The sequence below is a fragment of the Mytilus galloprovincialis genome, chromosome 1 (assembly GCF_965363235.1).
Source record: "Mytilus galloprovincialis chromosome 1, xbMytGall1.hap1.1, whole genome shotgun sequence".
Lineage (NCBI taxonomy): Eukaryota > Metazoa > Mollusca > Bivalvia > Mytilida > Mytilidae > Mytilus > Mytilus galloprovincialis.
The window spans coordinates 95,065,474-95,087,147 of NC_134838.1; the positions used below are offsets into that span (position 1 = coordinate 95,065,474).

General features: G+C 32.6%; 2 protein-coding genes across 2 annotated transcripts in view; one reads left to right on the forward strand and one right to left on the reverse strand.

The window, feature by feature from the left end:
• Positions 1-287: 287 nt before the first annotated feature.
• Positions 288-14,533, reverse strand: LOC143045622 (uncharacterized). The gene is made up of 6 exons (XM_076218247.1): positions 14,473-14,533; positions 7,845-8,018; positions 6,406-6,494; positions 5,969-6,055; positions 4,685-4,746; positions 288-3,859 (listed from the first exon to the last, which is right to left on the reverse strand). The coding sequence occupies exons 1-6, from the start codon at positions 14,483-14,485 to the stop codon at positions 2,845-2,847; spliced, it is 1,440 nt and encodes a 479-aa protein (XP_076074362.1). The 5' UTR covers positions 14,486-14,533; the 3' UTR covers positions 288-2,844.
• A 469-nt stretch (positions 14,534-15,002) lies between these two features.
• Positions 15,003-21,674, forward strand: part of LOC143045603 (ubiquitin carboxyl-terminal hydrolase 19-like) — a 43,904-nt gene continuing 37,232 nt past the window's right edge. Inside the window, exons 1-6 of the mRNA XM_076218215.1 lie at positions 15,003-15,266; positions 16,895-17,023; positions 17,514-17,644; positions 17,944-18,172; positions 19,402-19,448; positions 21,192-21,292. Coding sequence (XP_076074330.1) covers positions 15,200-15,266; positions 16,895-17,023; positions 17,514-17,644; positions 17,944-18,172; positions 19,402-19,448; positions 21,192-21,292 — 704 coding nt within the window. The 5' untranslated portion in view covers positions 15,003-15,199. The remainder of the gene's footprint in view (positions 15,267-16,894; positions 17,024-17,513; positions 17,645-17,943; positions 18,173-19,401; positions 19,449-21,191; positions 21,293-21,674) is intronic.

Sequence of the window (21,674 nt, forward strand, 5' to 3'; positions counted from 1 at the left end):
CAGAGTTACGGTCCTTTGGCTTAGAAAATTCACTGAAATAATAAGTGTTCCACACTTTTATTTCTGTCAAGCTTGAAGATATTGGTTTGATATTTGGTACATGTATATAGTTTTAAAATGACAAGTTACAAACCAAGTTTTTGAATTTGTTTCTGTCTGATGATTTTTTGCATAGTTCTGGTCCTTAAACTTGGAAAATTCACTTCAATAAACAGTTGTCAACACTTTTTTTGTAAAACTTAATGCCCTCTCTGCTATGGCTGGGGCATAAAAAAGGTTTAAGCAAATTATATCATTTATATTTATTAACAAAAGAATGTTCAAGTTTCCAAAATTTACAGTCATTTTGATTCAATAAAAAAAACCAAAGCAAGGAAGTGCAAAGCATAAACCTACTCACTATAAAACATTGACAAAAATTCAAGACTTGTAAGGGTATAAAAAAAAATCAAAGTTTTGTCAAACAAAAATGGATTCCCAGCAGATTTAAAATTTGCTCACACCAAACAACCAAAGTTTCTCTGTAGGTGGGAAAATTGTTAAATACTTGGAATAGTTTGGAAATTTTCTAATATGTAATAAGTTTATAAGATCTTTTACATCTTATTTTGCTGACTTTAAAAGGACATGTCAAATCATTCTCATTTTGTTGAACTGATAAGACATTTCTGTGTTCAGTGAACTGCAAAATCTTGATCAAAATCCTAATTTTAACATATTTCTTTATCACCCTGTACTAAGTTTAAAGATGATATGGCCACTAGTTATGGTTAACTAATTTAACTTAATAATTTAAAGCTGGATGGACTAACAGATAGAGGTAATAAATCAAGATTGAAACACAGAAAAGACAACATAATTACAAGTACTACTGTAAGCAGGGCATGCACATTCTCATTTCACTAAACTGAGAGGACATGTCAAATTAAACTAATATTGCTGAACAGAAAAGACATGTAAAATTACAGTCATGTTGCTGTACAGAAAGTACATGTAAAATTACAGTCATGTTGTGAACAGAAAGTACATGTAAAATAACACTCATGTTGTGTACAGAAAGTACATATAAAATAACACTCATGTTGTGAACAGAAAGTACATATAAAATGTACAATACAATCATGTTGTTGAACAGAAAGTAAATGTAAAATTACACTCATGTTGCTGTGGGTGCAATAAACAGTTTCGTATAAAAAACTAGGGGTTATTCCCCCAACTAAAAATAACCATGGAGGGAAACCCCTGTTTATTTACTCAATTGGTGAAAAAGTATCATGTTTTTTGTATTTGATTGTAAAAATTAGTTAATTAGCTTTCAGTTAAAACAGGTTGAATGATTGAAATAATTTTAAAAATTATATTAACTTTACATATTTTGAGGGGAGACAACACTGTAAACATCCTGTTTTTTTGGCAGTGAAAATTGAAAACTTATTTGCAGCCACTGTAGCTCTTTTCGGAGCAGGAAACTGCACCCTGAAACAAGATTTTTTTGAAAGGCCAGGTAAAAACCTACAAATTTCATACAGTATTAATTATGTAAAATGTGCATGGATCATGTCTTCATGGGTGTGCACATGACCTGGTTTCAAGTTTTTTATGTTCAAATTAGACCTATTTTCCCCATGTTCATTGGATGGAATATTTTTAATATATTAAAAGTATACATTATTTTTATTTCATTATAAACTAGAGAACATTCTGATTCCAGTGATATCTAGTTTTATACAAGTATCTTTATTAATCAGTCCACCACTAAGGGTCTATTATGCATGGTCCCTCAAAATGTGACGTCATAGAAAAAAACTGTTAATTGCACCCTGTACAGATAGTACATGTAAAATTACACTCATGTTGCTGTATAGAAAGTACATGTAAAATTACACTCATGTTGCTGTACAGATAGTACATGTAAAATTACAGTCATGTTGTTGAACAGAAAATACATGTAAAATAACACTCATGTTGTGTACAGAAAGTACCCATACATGTAAAATAACAATCATGTTGTGTACAGAAAGTACTTGTAAAATAACAATCATGTTGTGTACAGAAAGTACTTGTAAAATAACAATCATGTTGCTGTACAGAAAGAACATGTAAAATGTACAATACAATCATGTTGTTGAACAGAAAGTACATGTAAAATTACATTCATGTTGCTTTACAGAAAGTACATGTAAAATTACACTCATGTTGCTGTACAGAAAGTACATGTAAAATTACAGTCATGTTGTTGAACAGAGCTTTCTTTGATTAATTAAAGTAAATTTATTAATAATTGAAACTGTACTTAAAGCAAAACAAAGACTTCACTAAACTTTAAGGATATTTGCTGATCATGTTTTGGAATTTTTGTCAGATTTTTCGAAATCCTCTAGTTTTATCCATTTGAATGCCTTAAAATATTTTGCCCAAGGACCCCCATTTTTCTTTTAATGAATCTTTTGCATGTATAATTATTATAAGTCATTTGTAAAAATTTTGTGAAATCTTATTTATTTTTTTAATAGTTTTTGAAACCTTTGACCGGTCAATGATAAAGCTATGAAAAATCATGAGAGAAGATTTTCTCGCCAAAATTCAAATGATATCTCGAAAACAAGCACATTGACCCCTATATTTTTTTTGCTTTTTTGATTCCTCAATTAATCCCCTATCAATATATATTAGTGTTATGGAAAGCTATTTATTTTGAAACTGAGCAGCGAACTTCCTTAAGTTCATTAAAAATAAGTAAAAAAATGGATTTTCTGATCTTTTGTTACTTATAAAACATTTTTGTACTGAATAACAGATAGACAAAAAACAAATATACACAAACATACTTCACAAAATAAAATCTTAAAAGTATCTGTAAGAATCAGTCTGCGGTCTTTGTTGTTGAGGACCTAATGGTCCAGCACCTTGTGAATTAGGTGGTGGTCCAGGCCATGGTCCTCTTGTACCATGCCCAGCTTGCTGTCCAAACTGAGGCTTTGAAGTACTATCATCAAAATGTCCATGAGGAGATGGAAATCTTTGGGGAGGAGCAGCACTTCCTGCCATTGATAAATGTTGTGGCGGTGGACCACCAGGATGCATTATTGGTGGTGGCTGCGACATAGATAGATTTAGTCCAGATGTTGTCATGATGGTTGGAGGGGATGAAAATCTTGCTAAAGGCCCAAGATTTAATTGAGGAGCAGTGTATGAGCAAGGAGGTCCTTGATGCATTGCAGATGATTGGGAAAACATTGGTGGCGGCATGCCAGGAGGTGGCAATGATGTTTGAAATGTCACAGCTGGCATTCCCATTGGTGCATTCAAGTAATTCTGCCTCCTATAGTCTGTGTCCTCATGTATAGGTATAGAAATTAGGTTACTTCGTCCTTGTTGCATCATTGCTATATTAGCCTGATAACCTTCAATCTGTGATTGTGTAGGTGGCTGTTGTAAAGGCTGTGAAATAAGAGGAGGTTGGTGAATACCTCCCATTGTCTGTGGCAGAGTAGGAGGAGGAAAATGTGTAGGTACTACTAGGGGCTGGCTTGGGCCTCTAACTTCCTCGGACCTACGTGGGTATGACTCTCCTTGAAGAGGGGGTCTAGCGCTAGCATCTCCATCATTTCTAACTGATGAATACATTTCATGCTGAGATGAAGTCTTAACTGATGATTTCACAGATTCTTTAGGTGTGGATGCTTTTGCATTTTCTGCTGCTTCCTTCAAATGGCGATGGTTAACATGAGCCTGTAAGTCTCGCTGTGATAGGTAAGTTCTACGACATCCTTCTGCTCCATGTTTGGCTCCTCCATAACTACAGACATACACAGTCCCTAAGGCTGACTGTTCAATTCTTTGGACTGGTTCATCACATCTGTAATTGATGTATCAATATAAAACATTTGTTAATAATTCAGCATTGGTTGCCTAATACTGTATAGCGGGTTATTTTGGTGGGTGTAAAATTTCAAGATTTTCATTGAAAAGGTTTATGAAATATTTTGCGGTTATTATTTTGGCGGATTCAAAACTTTTATCAATACCTTTTGCATACCGATATGCACTTTAAAATTGGGGATTTTGCTCTATACATGAAAATATGTGAAAATTAACCCACTATACAGTAGTATATCTATTTTTTTTTAACTCAACTCTTCATAAGAGTGTTCTTGTCTAAGTTGGTCGATAATACTTGTCCATGTTCTTGTTCTTCTGTTGTACTGTTACACCACTGTCGCAGGTTAGGGGAGGGTTGTGATCCACCTTACATGTTTAACCCTGCCACATTCTCTATGTACATGCCTGCCCAGGTCAGGAGCCTGTAATTTAATGGTTGTCGATTGTTGATGTGTTACATATTTGTTTTTCGTTTATTTTTGTACATAAATTTGGCCGTCGGTTTTTCTCATTTGAATTGTTTTTCATTCGTCATTTCAGGGCCTTTTATAGCTGACTATGTGGTATGGATTTTGCTCATTGTTGAAGGCCATACAGTTGATAATTTCTGTGTCATTTGGTCTCTTGTGGAAGGTTGTCTCATTGGCAATCATACCACATCTTCTTTTTTAATATCTAGAAATTGTTAATATCATTACCCTTTTATGCATAGTAAAACATAACATCATAAAGCTTCAACAATTGATGTAGTTTGCATTTGCTACAAGCGGATTTATTAACTGTCTTGATTATTTTTACTCACTTGCTGCACATTTTATCTGTCTTTCGTGCACAGTCTAGACAGAATACATGCTTGCATGGAATCTACAAAACAGATCTTTCTTACATAAATAAATTTTCCTGGGTTTTTTTCCCACCACAATCTATGTGGAAAACATGCTGATATAGTTTTTTTTAAGACAAATCATTCTTATAAATGTTAATCAGGGCAGAAAACATGCTTGTGACTGTTTAAAATGTTCCAAGAGGTTAACAGTTTGTATTGACATCTTATCTATAAATATGTTTCTCTATATTTTTTTTATTTTTTTATTTAAAATGATATCCATATCTTATTAGCCTGCCTATAATAATTTTAATAAAACTAACACACTGAACACTACTTTTTATACTAAGCAAATTTCTAAAAAAAAACATATCTGTAAAACTGTTTTTTTCTTTAAAATGGCCTGACTATTTTAAATACTTTCTGTCACAAATACTGCCAATTTCAACTTTACTTTACAATGATACTTATGATATCAGTTAATTACACGGTGCAACTTTTTTATTGAGTGATTTTTGTTTTGCAACATATAATCTTGAAAGGCAAAAGGGGTGGAATTGTGGACAGATAAAACTAATTTAACACCACCCCAATTTAATATCTGTACCATGTCAGGCTCTCTAGACCATGTCTTGCATGTTAATTGTTTGGGGTTTTTCAGTGGAGTCAGATGCTGGTGGTTGATGTTGTGTATTACACTGTCCTGTATTTTTGTCAATAATGAATTCCTGTTTCATGCACTATAACAGCAATCCCTATTTTCTAAAAGTGTTTAAATTTTCATCATCATCATAAACCAATTATCTATACACTGAGGTGTCAACATTCGTATGAATATCTTAACTGGGAACAAATCTGAACTGAAATATAGTGGAAATATGTAACTATTAATTTTAATGTTTGGTTTTTATTGAAACTAGTCTAGACCCAATTGGTCACTAAATAATAACAAGAATGTGTCCAAAGTACATGGATGTCCCACTCACACTATCATTTTCCATGTTCAGTGGACCGTGAAATTGGGGTCAAAACTTTAATTTGGCATTAAAATTAAAAAAGATCATATCATGGGGAACATGTGTACTAAGTTTCAAGTTGATTGGACTTCAACTTCATCAAAAACTTTAACCTGGAGTGGGACGAACAGACGCACAGAAGAACAAACGGACGAACAAATGAACGGAGGCATAGACCAGAAAACATAATGCCCCTCTACTATCGTAGGTGGGTAGGTGGGGCATAAAAACAACAAATTCTTACCATCCTTCCATACAAAAGTATTGGGACATGACAAAGTTCACAGCAGTGAATCAATGGATCAACTACTTTTTCACCAATCAGGTTTACCTGGAAAATAAATTCAACCATATCATTATATCAGATAAATAATTATAAGTTTTTGTGAACAAATTATTACAAGAAAACTTTTGGATATAATGTGTATTACCTAGACATGCATTAGAAACTGAAAAAAAAAACGAATTAAAATAAATATCACAAAGAATTAAATGTTTTGTTGTCAGATAACAGATAATTTTGAAATGACTCTGATTTCTAAAATGTTATGAAGGATTTTTATGCTACTATTTAATTTCATGACTTCCAAAGTTTTCTTTATATCTCCTCACAAAAATAATAACATGAATCCCATTTTTCAGTTTAAAAATTATAATATATTTTTGTAAGGTTAAAATTACTTTGCTATTCCACTTGAGATGACCATTCTGGTGCAATGGTTCTCCTGGTCCTTGTTTGAATATTGGGGGTTCTATCAGGTCATCGTCTCCTGAAATAACAACGATATGTACATTAATCAAGTGTTGTGATTCCATGGGTGTTGGACAGACTGTCGCTTAATGTTAGAAGATATATCTGCTCTTATCTTTCTAAACATAAATATGTAGTATTTATGAAACAAAATCTTTTACATGAATTATATAATAGTTCTTGAAAAACTGGTCATTATCGTGATATATGGACTGCCCATAGGACAGTGGTATTGACTAAGATAGTGATAATGACTGAGCCAAAGGCGAGGTCATTATCGCTGTCGCAGTCAATACCACTGTCCTACGGGCAGTCCATGTATCACGATAATGACCAGTTTTTCAAGAACTATTATGTTTATTTCATTGAGAAACCATGTTTTGGAAAATTCTCGTAAATTCAAAATGCATAAAGCGAACTCGGGTAGTTGTACGATTTTTATGACAAAGAGTGAAGACCAGTCGTAGTAATACTGTCATTCATTTTAGTGCAATTTTTTAGTATATAAATACTTAATCAAGTTATCTTTAATTTTATATTTAACGAAAACATATAATAAACAATTCGACAACTTAAATATGATATTAAAATCAGGAACATGTTTCATAAAAGGTAAATCTATCTAAACAGAGAAGCCACGCCCCAGCGGTCATTATCAGACGGAAACCACGCCTCAACGGTCATTATCAGACGGAAACCACGCCCCACCGGTCATTATCATGTAAAAGTTCGTTAACGACCGGTTTTCTGGTCCGTTTTTTCTGTTAATGACCGATGGAATTTATTACTGAAGAATAATGAATGCCATGTGACCCCTTTTTATCCAATAAGAGAATCTTATTCTCAACCGATATGAAATAATAACTATTAACAACAGTTTAAACAATTTAGGTGTATCTGTTTAATATAGTGTAGAACAGTTCATATACAATATAAAAGGTTTACTACATAATATTCAGACCATGTAAGTATATTAATCTGAAACTAGATGTGTTGGAACTTGGAACCAGAGGCATAGTCCTGATTGCTAAAAAAAGCTTGAGGCTATTTATAGGAGCGGAAAATTTTAAAAGTTCAAAGCCTGTAATAAAAAGTGAGTCCAATTATTAGTAAAATATGGAATTTTTTTCTTCTGTTGCTTTTTCTTGGTCTCCAAGATTAGCTTTTGTCCAAGATTCATAACAATGCAGATTTTACAGGAACTGAATATGAAGGATATTCCTATAAATTTTACTTGCTATCACTATGCTAGAGTGTTTTCTCAAGGTGTTTCTAAATGGCAGCTGGTGACAACTTTTTTCAGATGTCAACTTTATTCAAGTTCAGTATTGTCATTGTGTTGTGAAATGTTGTTATATCAAATACCAACCAAATTCTTCTTTTTCTTCCACAACTTGGACTTTTTTCTGTTTAGGCGGTGCTGATGTTTTCCTTGGACGACCTCTGGGTCTTGATGGCTGCTTTAGTTTTATTGCTATATTTTTCTTCACACTCCTTCCTCCAAGACCAGTACAACTGTCCCCTTCTGAGTCAAGTTCTAATTCTAAAATAAAGAATACTGTGTTAATAACTTGGTTGTATTTTGTCTACTGGTCTCTGAACTTTGACTGTACCAAATTGTTTTGAGAAAATACAATGTAGAAGGTGGTTAAGTTAAATTTCACTCTTGTTGGTGTAGACTGAATCAATGTAAAATAGGGTGATTGCTGGTAAATTTGAAAATATGTGAACATTTATACTGTATTAGTCCAGTCAAACTAAGTTTGAACCTCATTAGCATTAGCACTAGCATTAGGTTCCAAATATACACAGAAAAAAGTCCCAGAAAATCTAACTTGAGGAAAACTCAAATTTTGCTTTTTCAATTTCTAAATGGAACTAAAACATTGGAAAGGGAGATAAGTCTGCAAAAAATAGATTTTTTTTTGTCAGTTTTGGGTTGATTTTCTTAAAATTCATGTAAAATATGATACTTTGATGGGGTTTTAACTTTGTATATATAATCGTATTTAACTATATTATATAATCTTCTGCTCATGAAATGTACAAAACCAAAGTGTTGTTGGTATTTTTATTTTTTTTTGCCACACTCTTCATAAAGAAATTGCAAATTTATGACTTTGTGACCATTTTGAAAAAATAATGTGAATACTTTGTATTGGGTATTGTTTATATACATGAAATATATGCAGTGTTCTGGTCAGGTTGCCATTTGTATATGTCAGGCATTTTTTTTTAAACTAAGGGGTGTTCATGCTACAGATAAAGAAAAATTGTCATATTTTGTATAGATTTTGCATGGAAAACCCAATTTTGTGGGAGAAAAAGAAAACTACACAATAGATTTTCAAGATGAGGAGATAGCCCTAATAATATGCTTTAGGATATAAAAAAAAAAGAAAAAAATATGGAGTCACCAGACTTGCTTCTTGTTACATACATGTATTAAGTAAATTCACACCACATTCTATACTTTATCTGATATATCTCCCGTTTTGTGGCAAAGATGAAAAAAAATCAATATTTTGACCAACTCTGCCTCTGCATGAGAAGTAATGCATACATTGGAGACGCTTACTCTTGTCTAATTTCTTTACAAATCTTTCAGTTTTATTTAGTTTGTATTAATGTAAAAAAGGACATGTTTTCAGCTGTGTATCACCTTCACTGGTGATTCAAAGAATGGATCTGTCATAGAGTTGTCAATTGTCAGTTGTTTGATTATCAAAATAATTAATTCTTTGACTGTATCTTGTGAACCTTTACAAAAGATATTTAGTTAATCTGCAATCTATTCCATCTTCATGCCTTATATAAAAGAGGGACAAAAGATACCAAAGGGACAGTCAAACTCATAAATCTAAAACAAACTGTCAACGCCATGGCTAAAAATGAAAAAGACAAACAGAAAAACTATAGTACACATGACACAACATAGAAAACTAAAGAATAAACAACACGAACCCCACCAATAACTAGGGGTGATCTCAGGTGCTCCGGAAGGGTAAGTATATCTTATGTACTGTATTATACAACTGTACATATAGATTCTACTGACGAGGAAAGGTAACACTAAGGCCTAAATTAAAATATTGTTTGTTTGCCCTTTTCCGACCCTATTTTTTGAAACAGGGTAGGTAGGTAGGTAAAATATTTTCTTTTTCTTTCCCAAAAAATAACTTGGCTCGGTACATTTTTTGTCATGGGTAGGCAGGTAAGTATAATATTTGATTTTATAGATACAAAATCTGCATGATATTATATTTGTCTGTATTGGTTTTGTTTAAGTATGATTTTACTGATCTTTACTATTATTAAAGTTTCTGGGAATAGTCCCAGGAAGTTATGAAAAAAAATTATCATGTAGAATGGGAAGTTTTAATTCACGAGTGTGATAAGCACTACTATTTTGTTTTCAAATATCAAAATATAGGGCTGTGCGGCATATTTTCAACGTTTATATGCCTGAAACTTTTAATAGTTTTAACTTGCACAAATATTCTGTACTACATACATGTACCTTATACGCTTAACTCGACCACAAGGTTTATTAATAGCATGTTTTATTCTGACAATCTAACAATTTTATCAAAATATTAACTTAAATTATTAGAGATGATATCTGTGAAATAAAAAGAATATTTGACTAGAATATAAAGACTACCCGGCAGTGCATTTCCCATCATCATCGTCATGCAACCATTTAAAAGAGCTAAAACAAAGCATTTGTCTTATTTTACTTACAACCCTATAGAGACTGAGTGTTTAGATTTCCATGTGTCCTGGTGTTATCAGTAAAAATCTACAAGACTTGGAACTTAATTATCACGTATTTTACATCACATTTATAAATGGTCTGTAAGGAAAACTTGGCGATTTTACTGCCAATTATTCTCCAATTTACAGGACTTTGGTTCATGTCAAATATAAATAAAATGTCAAAGCTGGTCATAGGCACCGTTACCATAATCATCCTGATCTACGGATCACCAAAGGTCATCCCTACATAGGATACAATGTCTGTTAACAAATTATTTTGTACGCACTTTGACCATGTTGATAATTTTGTATTGGACAAATTTTTTGAATGAACCCTGCTCTTCAAGTTTAAGGACACAGGGCAACGTTCGTCATATTATGATTTCAAAACTTTCAACATCGATTTCAATCAAATTAATGCTTTGAATCTGTAACGTGCGTCTGGTGTATATATAAAATTTGAATCCATGTATCTATGATGAGTTAATTATCTAAAAGTGTTCATGCCAAATGCTCACGTGATACCAAAGGGATTTAACCTTATACAGGGAAGATAAAAACCCAAGGATTCCGGTACAAAAGTTTTGAGCGGGAAATAAAAATAGAAGATTTTCGGTAGGAACGAAAAAAAAAGAAAAAAAATATTGCTGGTAAATACAAATTAAAGATTTTCAGTCGGAACGAATTTATAGGGTCGGTCGGTAAAGGGCAAACAAACAATATTTTAATTAAAGCCTAAACTCTAAGCGGCCCAAAGGCAAAGCTGAATTATTAGTTCAGTCAAGGTGGCCAAGTGGTCTAGAGGAATGACTGGATGGACATAGTGCAGGCTGTGTTGTCTCGATATCCCAATAGCATGAGTCTGAATCCAAGCAAGGGAAGAACAAAAATTTGCGGATTGTTGTGCTGATACATTTGTATTTTAAGCATAATAGTTATATATTTCAGCCGTGTATGATTCTACCTTTTAGTGACTGCTTTCAACAAATTGAAGATTATGTCACAGGAGGAAACTTACAAGACATAGATTGAAAAATGTACAATTTTTAAAAAAAATACGAAAAGTTAAAAAATAAAATGTTTTGTATAATAAAGTAAGATGTTATAATTGGGTTAATATTGATGCTTTGAAATTGAAGATTTGAAAGAGTCTACTGAAGTGCAATTTACAATGTTATCCGGTAGTTTGTTCCAGTCGGTAATAGTTCTTGGAAAATAGGATTCTTTTCTGTACTGTGTTTTGCAGGATGGAATTTGGAAGCTTTTCAAATTAGAATGTCTTGTTTGTCTTGTTTGTGGAATTAATTTATTATTTTTAGGTATTGCAACCTTTTCATGTTCAATTTTGTAAAGCATTACATGTACCAATCTGGAGTCTTTTCTTCTGTCAGAGAGACTGCGTCATTCAAGATGTTGTAACATGTTACCAACGCTTGAGGTGTTTCTGTATTTGTTGGTAACAAAACGTGCAGCCCTCCTTTGAACTTTTTCAATGCTATCTATGTCTTGTTATAAGTATGGATCCCAAACAGAGCAAGTATACTCTAGTGATGGTCTTACTAGGGACTTGTATGCTTGCTCTTTAATGGATGTTGAACTTATGTTAAAATGATAATACATGTACATTTATCACCATCACTGATTGAATGGATGGATCTGCCGCAGAGTTGTCTATTTATAGAGGTAGTTATACATATATTATACATTGTGCCTGTAAGAGTCTATATTATATATATATATATATATATATATGTAACACTCAGAAACGTGTCCTTCCCCTCAAACAATCAGATACCTCGTGTAGGGAGAATGTCCCATTCACTGCGCAATTCTAACTAAAGATAAACAAAAATTGTTTTTACTCTCCCTTAATTATTTTAGATTAAAATCTTAACTAGTGTTGATCACGAATAACCGTAAAAATTTAAGCCCAATCCTCAATTCCCGGTATGATAATAGAACCCTTGTAGATTTCCTAAAAGAGCAGGCTAATGCCGCTACAAGGCAGCACTCGCACCCCCAGAGTGGAAAGGGATTAATATAAGTTGCAAAACTTGTTTCCCAATCCACTATAATTAAATATGTTTAAACTAAATAAAATGATAAAAAAGAAGACGTGGTATGATTGTCAATGAGATAACTCTCCATTAAAGACCACATGACACAGAAATTAACAACTTGTCACCGTACGGACTTCAAAAATGAGTAAAGTCCATACCGTTTTAAAAGCTATAAAAGACACCGAAAGGACAAATGTATTTTTGCTAACATTATATCGTTTAAATAATGCATGAAATATTTCACTTGTCTCTTAAGTGTGTGTCTTTAGTGATGCTCGAAACATAAAATTTATTAAAAAAAAACCTGATAACCAGCATTTGACCAGTTTATGATTTGAAAAGCTTTTAAAATACCAGACTGAGAATTGAAAAAGGAAATCAAATATGCTGAAAGCCTGTTGTGCAATATTCAGATTAATTTACAAGCATCATTGGAGTTTATTAGTACAAACTGTAGTTCAACTGTACAAGAATTATTTGTATGTTCGCTCAAAATGAGCATGAAATACTTGCAACTGGCCAATAAACAGATACAGTCTAAAGTTAATGCATATGTTACAGAGTGAACTTACAATTATGATAATCTTTAATTACGTTTATTTGCTTTTATAGTGAAAGACAACTGTGAATACCGCGTGGTATCCACCCGCTATTACCCAACCGCACGATAACCACTTCAGGTGTTGGTTCATCATTTTTCAAGTTGAAGTTTACTTTTTTACTGTGAACCCCTGCATCCGAGAGGATCCACCTTTGCCAAACTAGCATTGTACCTAACAACCACACAGCATGAACGAAATACCGGACCATTTAAAGAGTTCTCGATCCGTTGCTGAAAATTACCAGATACGGAGAAAAAATAAGGAGAGATTTGGAAACAGAAGCAACCACAGAAACATACAAAGAAGAAGAATCCATCACTGAAGATTTACATACCATACATAAGTACACAAAGTCAAAGAAATTCGGAATACCAGGCATTTTACTTAGGGAAAAAAGGAAGGAACCGGAACCAAGATGAACCACATAAACCACAAACCATATTTATAAAGAAAAGCTTCATCCACGGACATTTTATTAGCAAAGTTAATTTTTATGAACACATCTACCAAGATTTACAATTCCCAAAATTGCGGCGATCACACACTTCACCTTTTACTAACTCAATGGAAGCAGTACCTCCCTCGGAGCGAAGCCAGTTGAATTGGTACGGGATGGCCAATGGGGTGTTGTCCAATTTGGAAATGAACTGACATTTTATGAGCTACTTCCATCATTTCTACATTATTACCACTAGAAACTTCTATGAGGACCACTACACAGACGTGCAAGAATAGGAGATAACCACATCGTTAATAACTTTATTGACTAACTTTCTCTTTGAACTGTACTAGATTCTTATTTTACTTTCACTTTCACTTTCTATTTATATCTATAACGTCGTCATAACAACCTCTATTGTTAAGGCAAACCGCACAACCGCAAAATTTGTACTTCACTGTTTGATTTCATGTATAATATTGTCCTGAAGACGCCACGCTTGTTGGCGAAACATGTCGACCACAATAAATTAATCACCATGCGGTAATTGATCGGTGTTGTTGTCTTTAATTACGTTTAATTACGATAATCGTTAATAACCTGCATTGAACAAACTAATGCTAATAAATGACCACAATATCAACAGTGTCCGCAATTAAAGAATAGTCGTTAAACATTATTGATTTCATTTAGGAGTCCTCAATTAGGACATACATGTATTTGCGCTAAAAGACGTGAGACGTTCCTGCATGTTATAGTGGACTCGTTTTGGCGAATAACAATTATTGGACACGTTTTGGGGTCATAGAACAATGTAGAATCGGGCACTTTTCACATTCGGGGAATATTGAATATTACGGACACGTTTGGGAGAATAGACATGTTTGGGGGAAGGACACGTTTAGGAATGTCACATATAAATTATTAATCAATTTTAAACTCTCAAATTATCTCAGATTATTTCAACCAGGTTTTGTTATCATTTGTTTGACAATGATTTTGTATTTGCGAAATGACCTATTGTTATTCGTGTCAGAGGGAATTTTTCAGAGTATCATGTCATAAAATTTCTGTCTATCTCTTTAATGCATGTTAATGTTACATCGCTTTTTTAGTAAAAAGTGCATGCCAGTTTACCTTCATCTGCCATTTTCCTTAATAAACCGAAAGTAAAAACAGACAAGCATTTCCATTGGTTGATTAGGGTCTCACTAATTAGCGACAACACGCGTCAACAAGCGACAACAAGAATTATTTATATATATTGCACGAAAAGAGTTTTAAAAAACAAATTATAAGATAAATAATATGTTCTAAAACACAAGGAAAAGTAATCTCATAATACAATAATTAAACGTAATACTGGCTGTTAAATACATAATAGATGATATAATATTATGTAAATTATTGTTTCATTTTTTTCTATCAATTTTAACTTTCTTGTCGCTAAAATTATTTTCTTTTGCATATTCTTTTAATATTTATTGCAATAATTAATTTTAATTAAAAAAAATATGTTTTCTTGTCGCTTCTTGTCGCTAAAATAATTCTTGTTGTCGCTTGTTGACGCTTCTTGTCGCTAAAATTCTTGTTGTCGCTAATTAGTGAGACCGGTTGATTAGATTTGGAAAATATAACGAGAGCTTTGATTCGCTCTTAAACTGTCGGCATGTAGTAGTTGGGTTCTGTAAATTATCAGCTGAAAAATAAAATTTTATTAAATGTTCCAAAACTGGACACTAAAATTTTAGACGATACCTCCAAAATAGAGCAAAGTCCAAAGAAGAGAAAGCACACAGGCGAAGTGTGCGCAGAAGAACAACACAAGAGACAAAAGACACTTGATGTCCAGGAGACAAAAGAAATGTCAACAAAGATGAGAGAAATGTCTGATGAAAAGCAAGGTTCAACAGCCAGAGCGAATTTCAAAAGTACATCTCATTCCTTTGCACTTATTAAACAACCATTCACTTATAAATTACTGGGCAAAATGTCAAATTCGGTTCAATACGCATAAGTCATTGTTAGTGCTTCTTTTTCTATACAAACAATGTCAATCATGTCATATCAACATCAATACACCTTATTGTTATATGGAAATCTGTACCAGTTGACCTGAGAATCAGCACTGCTTGAACGACTGACATCATCCAACAATCACTTTTCCATTATGGCATCAGATAATTCTTTTGTGACGTCAAAACTTTACTAGAACTGAACCTTTTGGTAGTCCAACATTGGCAGATAAATAGCGATAAGGTGTATATGATGAGATATATAAGCACATACATGTATATCTTTGGGATTTATAAGTGCCTTACCTTCCAATTGGTAGATATTTTCCTTTGCTCAATCTCTCATTTTTGAAGAAAAGAATATATATATATACATCATGTATCCTTAGTTATGACACGATTGACTAAGTCTTGTATTCAGGCATTCCAAGGGTGCCCAATCAACCCTCTGAACAGACTAGTCCAGTTTAGATTTATGTTTTACTGTTAAGAAGCAGTTATTATTGGAATCCGGGTCTGTTCGTGCCCATTCACGTTCGCGCCCATTCTCGTTTGCACCCTTTCACTTTTGCACCTACACATTCCCAATTCACGTTTGTGCCCAATTTTTTATTGGTTTTGTGTTTAATGACTTTGTAATCAAGTTTTGGCAAAAAAATAAATTGAGACAACATTTTTTTTTTGTGTTGAATAAATCTAAACATGTTTTGGATTGTATATTGTTAAAACAAATAAATAATCAGTTTCTAAATAAAGTGAGATTCTGTCAACGTTTTTTTTTGTTGTTGTGTTGAATAACTCTTAATCATATTTTGGTTAGTGTATTGCTATAATGTTATTTCAAAATAAAGTGAGATTCTGACGTTTTTTTATTCAAGCTGTCACAGTAAAAACAATTATCTTTTGTGTTTTTCATTTAAAATCTTCATTTTTTTTAATCATACCAAGCTTAATTCATGCAGTACTAGTATTTACATCAAAGCAATTTAAACAACAATCATGATTTTCTAATTATTCAACTAGAATTTACTTTAAAATTGGGTGCGAATGTGCGAGGTGCGAAAGTGTATTGGGCGCGAACGGACCTGATACCTTATTATTGCCAAATAAGTCCAAATGATATCCATATAAAGCCTTCCAAGTTCAACAATAAGGAAAGCTCATACCCCAATACTATATAGTCACCTATAAATGACTGACATTGCAAAATTTTAAACAATTGAAATAAAACTAAAAACAGCATTAATGACAAATCAATAAATGACAAACAAAAATGACAATTTTTGTGACAGACAGTAACCAACAACAACTACTCAGCTTTCAATAAGATTCAATCGATAAGTTTGTTTTCCCTGACGAATGGAAAAGCTTATTGACTACAGGCTAAGCTAAGCTGCAGTTCAGTGTAAAAGGATTTCTTTTAATGGTGAGATGTTATATTTTTTTTACAGCTATGTTTTGATTGGTACATATACTGTCATTTTGACTGTCATGACTGTTATTAAAATAAATTTTCATTTTAATATTCAAATTTATTTTCATAGAACTTTCATATACCTGGAAACAGTCTGAAGATGAACTCATTATGGTATTTGATCAAGAAGGTTTAACACCTAATCAGAAAGATTTGGATATATCTTTTGGTGATCAGTATGTCCTGATAAAGTTTCCAGGTAGGATATTTTCAATATTTGTTTTTTTCATCACTTTCATACCAAAAAAATACTGGCGTAGTGCACAATATTCTGAGCCCAGCAATCATCTGACTTTTTAGACTAGTAAAATATGTCCATTTTAATAAAAATATAAAAGAAAGGTTTAAAAATTGATTTTGAGATGTTATTTCAAATAAAAAAAACATTCATGGTAAGGATGAATATCAACAAATTCATGGTAAGGACGAATATCAACAAATTCAAGTAAAAGATCTTAATGCTCAAGACAAGACCAACAATTTTAAGCTGAAATACATGTAGATTGACATAAAACAAACAGTATTAGTAGATAAAGACTTTGTATAACACATGCAACTAGATTTTAGAGTGTGTAATGCCTTTGAAGATAAAGACAAGACATCTGCACTTGTTCTCTGTTCACATAAAATGTATCATAAACTTGTAAATTAAAATGCTGACTAATACAGTTTATACTGGGTTGTTTCAGATGGAAAGCAGACATGGTCTTTAATATTTGCTAAAAATATTGATAGAGAAAATACTAAAGTACAATGGAAGAAGAAAAAATTACATATAACGATGAAGAAAAAATGTCCTCAGATTTGGTCATCATTAGAGGTAAGCAATATATTTAGCTCACTTACATGTGACCAGAGGTTTTGTAATAGCTAAGTGTGTCATGTATTCTTTGTTTCTGTACAGGAAACATGGACACAATGACATTCCAAATTTATTTATTTCCCAGTGACATTATATGTTAATAAGCTGATATATAAAGATGACATATTAGCCTAAACAGTTATTTACTGTTTAAAAAAGTATTTATAGTGTAAACCATTTTATATATGAGTTGCATGTTATTAGGTATAGTATTATTAAAGCTTCATTTAAAAATATATAATTTTTATCTTCTTTAGAGAGTTCTGAAAAAGCTTCAATCCGAACCCAGTTCTGAAGATATATCAGAGGCCAAGAAGACTGATCTAAGTTCTGTGTCTTCTACTGAAGTTATGACCTCTGGTCAGGCATCAGGTGACACACCTTCCCCAGACCAAATGAGTACCAGCGAGGCTACTGGAGATGATTCAGGACAGGGAGATACTCAAACATCAGATGAATATTGTGTTGATAAGGACAAAGAAGAAGGTACACCTCAGACTTTTTCTTAAAACACTGCATCTTTTTGTTGGGAAGCAGAAAACAAGACATAGATATGTCTTTACATTGTATTAATGTTCCTTCCTAGATATGATGGATATATACATATAGATTTATTCTCCCGTGTGCATACATATCCAAATTGAATTTCCAATGCTCATTTGAGTAAGACTTCTTAAAAAATCATTTATAATGTGGAAATGTAGATAGGGACTTCCAGAAAGAAGTTGACCAATTTGGCTTTTGTCTTACCACATGAATGTACATTTTGTACCTAAAACTGAAAATAGCAAAATGTTTGGTTTTCTATTGCATTGTCTGGCTAGCTATATTTAAAATTCCTCTCTACCTGTGGTCTTGATACACAATAATATACATGGGTAACATTGCAGTTTGTTGAACATTCTTTCAGCGATCCTGCTTTTGGGCAACTAGGGCAAATAACATTACTTTTTCATCAGTCACATTGCTTTCCCAACTGCCAAAAATCAATATCATATTGTCCTATTGTTAAAAAAAAAGATATTTTACAATTTCAGGTAACAACATTTTTTTTTCGTTTATTAAGAAATAAATTTAAATACATAGACAATTAAGTTTTGAATTGGAAGCAGGTTGTAGACTGATTGTATTTTTATTCGAAAGAACATTGTTTCATGAAAGCTCTAAGCAGAAAGTTCTACAGAAAAGGGACAGTGAAGGCTTAATATCTAGGACAAGGTTACTAATTTGATTTATATGATTTTTTTGCCCCACCTACAATAGTAGAGGGGCATTATGTGTTCTAGTCCATTCGTCCGTCTGTTCGTTGTTCGTCTGTACCGCTTCAGGTTAAAGTTTTTGATGAAGCTTGCAGTCCAATCAACTTGAAACTTAGTACACATGTTCCTTATGATAAGATCTTTCTAATTTTAAGGCTAAATTAGACTTTTTACCCCAATTTCATGGTCCACTGAACATAGAAAATGAAAGTGCATGTTTCAGGTTAAAGTTTTTGGTCAAGGTAGTTTTTGATGAAGTTGAAGTCCAATCAACTTGAAACTTAGTACACATGTTCCCTATGGTATGATCTTTATAATTTTAATGCCAAATTAGATTTTTTACCCAATTTCACGGTCCATTGAACATGAAAAATGATAGTGCAAGTGGGGCATCCGTGTACTTTGGACACATTCTTGTTTAGTTTCCATTTGATTTCCTACTCTCATATTTTTTAGAACCAGTTTACCAACTCGAGCATGTAAAAAACAGCTTCTTGGAAAAGGTAATTGTTATATTAATAGAATGTAGCTCTATATTTTTCAATGAATACTAGAATTATTGCTGATATTTTTTAATACAAGGTCAGATACTTGAGAACAGTAATTCCCTGAAATTTTAAGCACTTGATTACAAAGTAGCAATTCTGAAATGGTTATTGTTTGTACCGATCAATATATAAAAGAAGAACAGTAAGAGTACCAAAAAAAAAATTCAAAAGTTCCTTAAAAGTCTTTTTAAAAAATATTAAATATAAAAACTTAGATTCTTTAATGTTAATAGTTGAGAAGATGTATCATGGAAAATAACCATAACAAATGTAAATAAATGCACTGACATGCACGCATACAGGACATAAATTTCTGAATTAATAGAACTGTTCTACCAGTGTCTAGTTAAGTTTCATTTAAGAACCAAGACCAGCATGTTGGTCTTGTACAAACCAGGGTTCATATACATATCACATTAACATGTTCTCTTCTCGAATTTGTATTTAAATTGTCACTGGGTGTTTAACAGTCATCCATCAACATTATTATCTTGTTTAGTTACTCAGAAATTGTTGATTTAACTCCTTTTATCTCTTAACTACACATGTCTATGCTGTTGCTACCTGTACTTGTGCTTACCTTAAAATTTCCTTAAAAAGTATTCACTGAACTTTTAATCTATCCCTAATTTGTGTCCCGATTATCTCAAAATAGATTTTTGTGGAAAGCAACTTTATGAAGAATGCTGTTGAATTTTTATGGCCCCGCAACGAAGTTATCGGTGCCATATAGTTTTACCCTTGTCCGAAATTCCGATATTCCGTAATTCCGTCATTTCGCAACAAACCATTATACAGAGTTTTTTTCTAAATGCCTTCAGATATTGGGCTGATTTTTGGTATGTGAGTTAATCATGATGAGTTACAGATCAAGTTTAAGTTTAGTTCCCCTCCACTAAGGTTTGCGGAAATTAAGAGCTTTGGACGTTGAAAAATTGTTGAAAATCACAGTTATACAGACTTTTTTTCCAAACGCCTTCAGATATTAGGCTGATTTTTGATATGTGAGTTAACCATTATGAGTTACAGATCAAGGTTAAGTTTCGTTTCACTCCACTAATTTTTGCTGAAATTACGGTCTTTGGACTTTGAGAAATTGTTGAAAATCACAGTTATAGACCTATTTCTAAACGCCTTCAGATATTGGGGTGATTTTTGCTATGTGAGTTAACCATTATGAGTTACAGATCAAGTTTAAGTTTAGTTCCGATCCACTAATATATGCCGAAATTACTGGCTTTGGACTTTGAGAATTTGTTAAAAATCACAGTTATACGGTCTTTTTTTTAAACGCCTTCAGATATTGCGCTGATTTTTGATATGTGAGTTAACCATGATGAGTTACAGGTCAAGTTAAAGTTTATTTGTGCACCGCTAATTTTTGCTGAAATTACGGGCTTTGGACTTTGATAAATTATTGAAAATCACAGTTATACAGAATTTTTTTTTTATCCGCCTCCCGATTTTGAGCTTTCGTTTGATATGTGAGACTACCATCATGTTTGTGTCCACATGTGTTTATATTGAAATTGCAGATTTTTCAACTTTTTGAGACAGCGCCATCCGTGTTGCTTTGACACATCTAGTTAAATTCAGTTTTGGTTTGGCATACATCTTATCCTAACTATACAGTAACAGTTTGATAATGGAGTAAACATATAGAAATGCCATTTATTATCATTATTATCTTTGTTTTAGGATGACACCATGACAGTACAGATCTATGTTAAGGAAGTAAAAAAAGATACAGTAGAAGTCAATATGACAGACCAAACATTCTCTGTCAAATTCTCAACAATGTATGTTATCAACCTATCATACAGATTATATTACAATATTATAAATCCTGTCTGAGTTAGGACAAAAAAAATCTTACAATAATGTAGAACCTGTTTACAGTTAAAGGGGCATTACTGTTAAATTCATGTTCATTGCTATGAGTCAATTCTCATATTGGGATTTATAACATTCTCAAATGTATTTCCAAAAGTGACTTAACAGGAAGTCTCTCTTTGTGTAAAAATAAGGAGATGTGGAATGAATGACAATGAGAGAACTATCCACCAAAATTCAAGTGTCAGATGTAGATATTTAGTTGTCACTTGTTTATTACCAACAAAAATGAAAACACTGATGATCAACATAAAAAATTACATGCTGAAGCAAAGCTGATTCAAGATA

What these genes read in the sequence shown, in the direction of transcription:
- LOC143045622 (XM_076218247.1), bottom strand. An exon ending in GGAAGAAAAAGAAGAATTTG is followed by an intron (nt 6,495 to 7,844) that starts GTTGGTATTTGA and finishes TTGTTATTTCAG; the next exon opens with GAGACGATGACCTGATAGAA. An exon ending in ACAGATAAAATGTGCAGCAA is followed by an intron (nt 3,860 to 4,684) that starts GTGAGTAAAAAT and finishes CATCAATTACAG; the next exon opens with ATGTGATGAACCAGTCCAAA.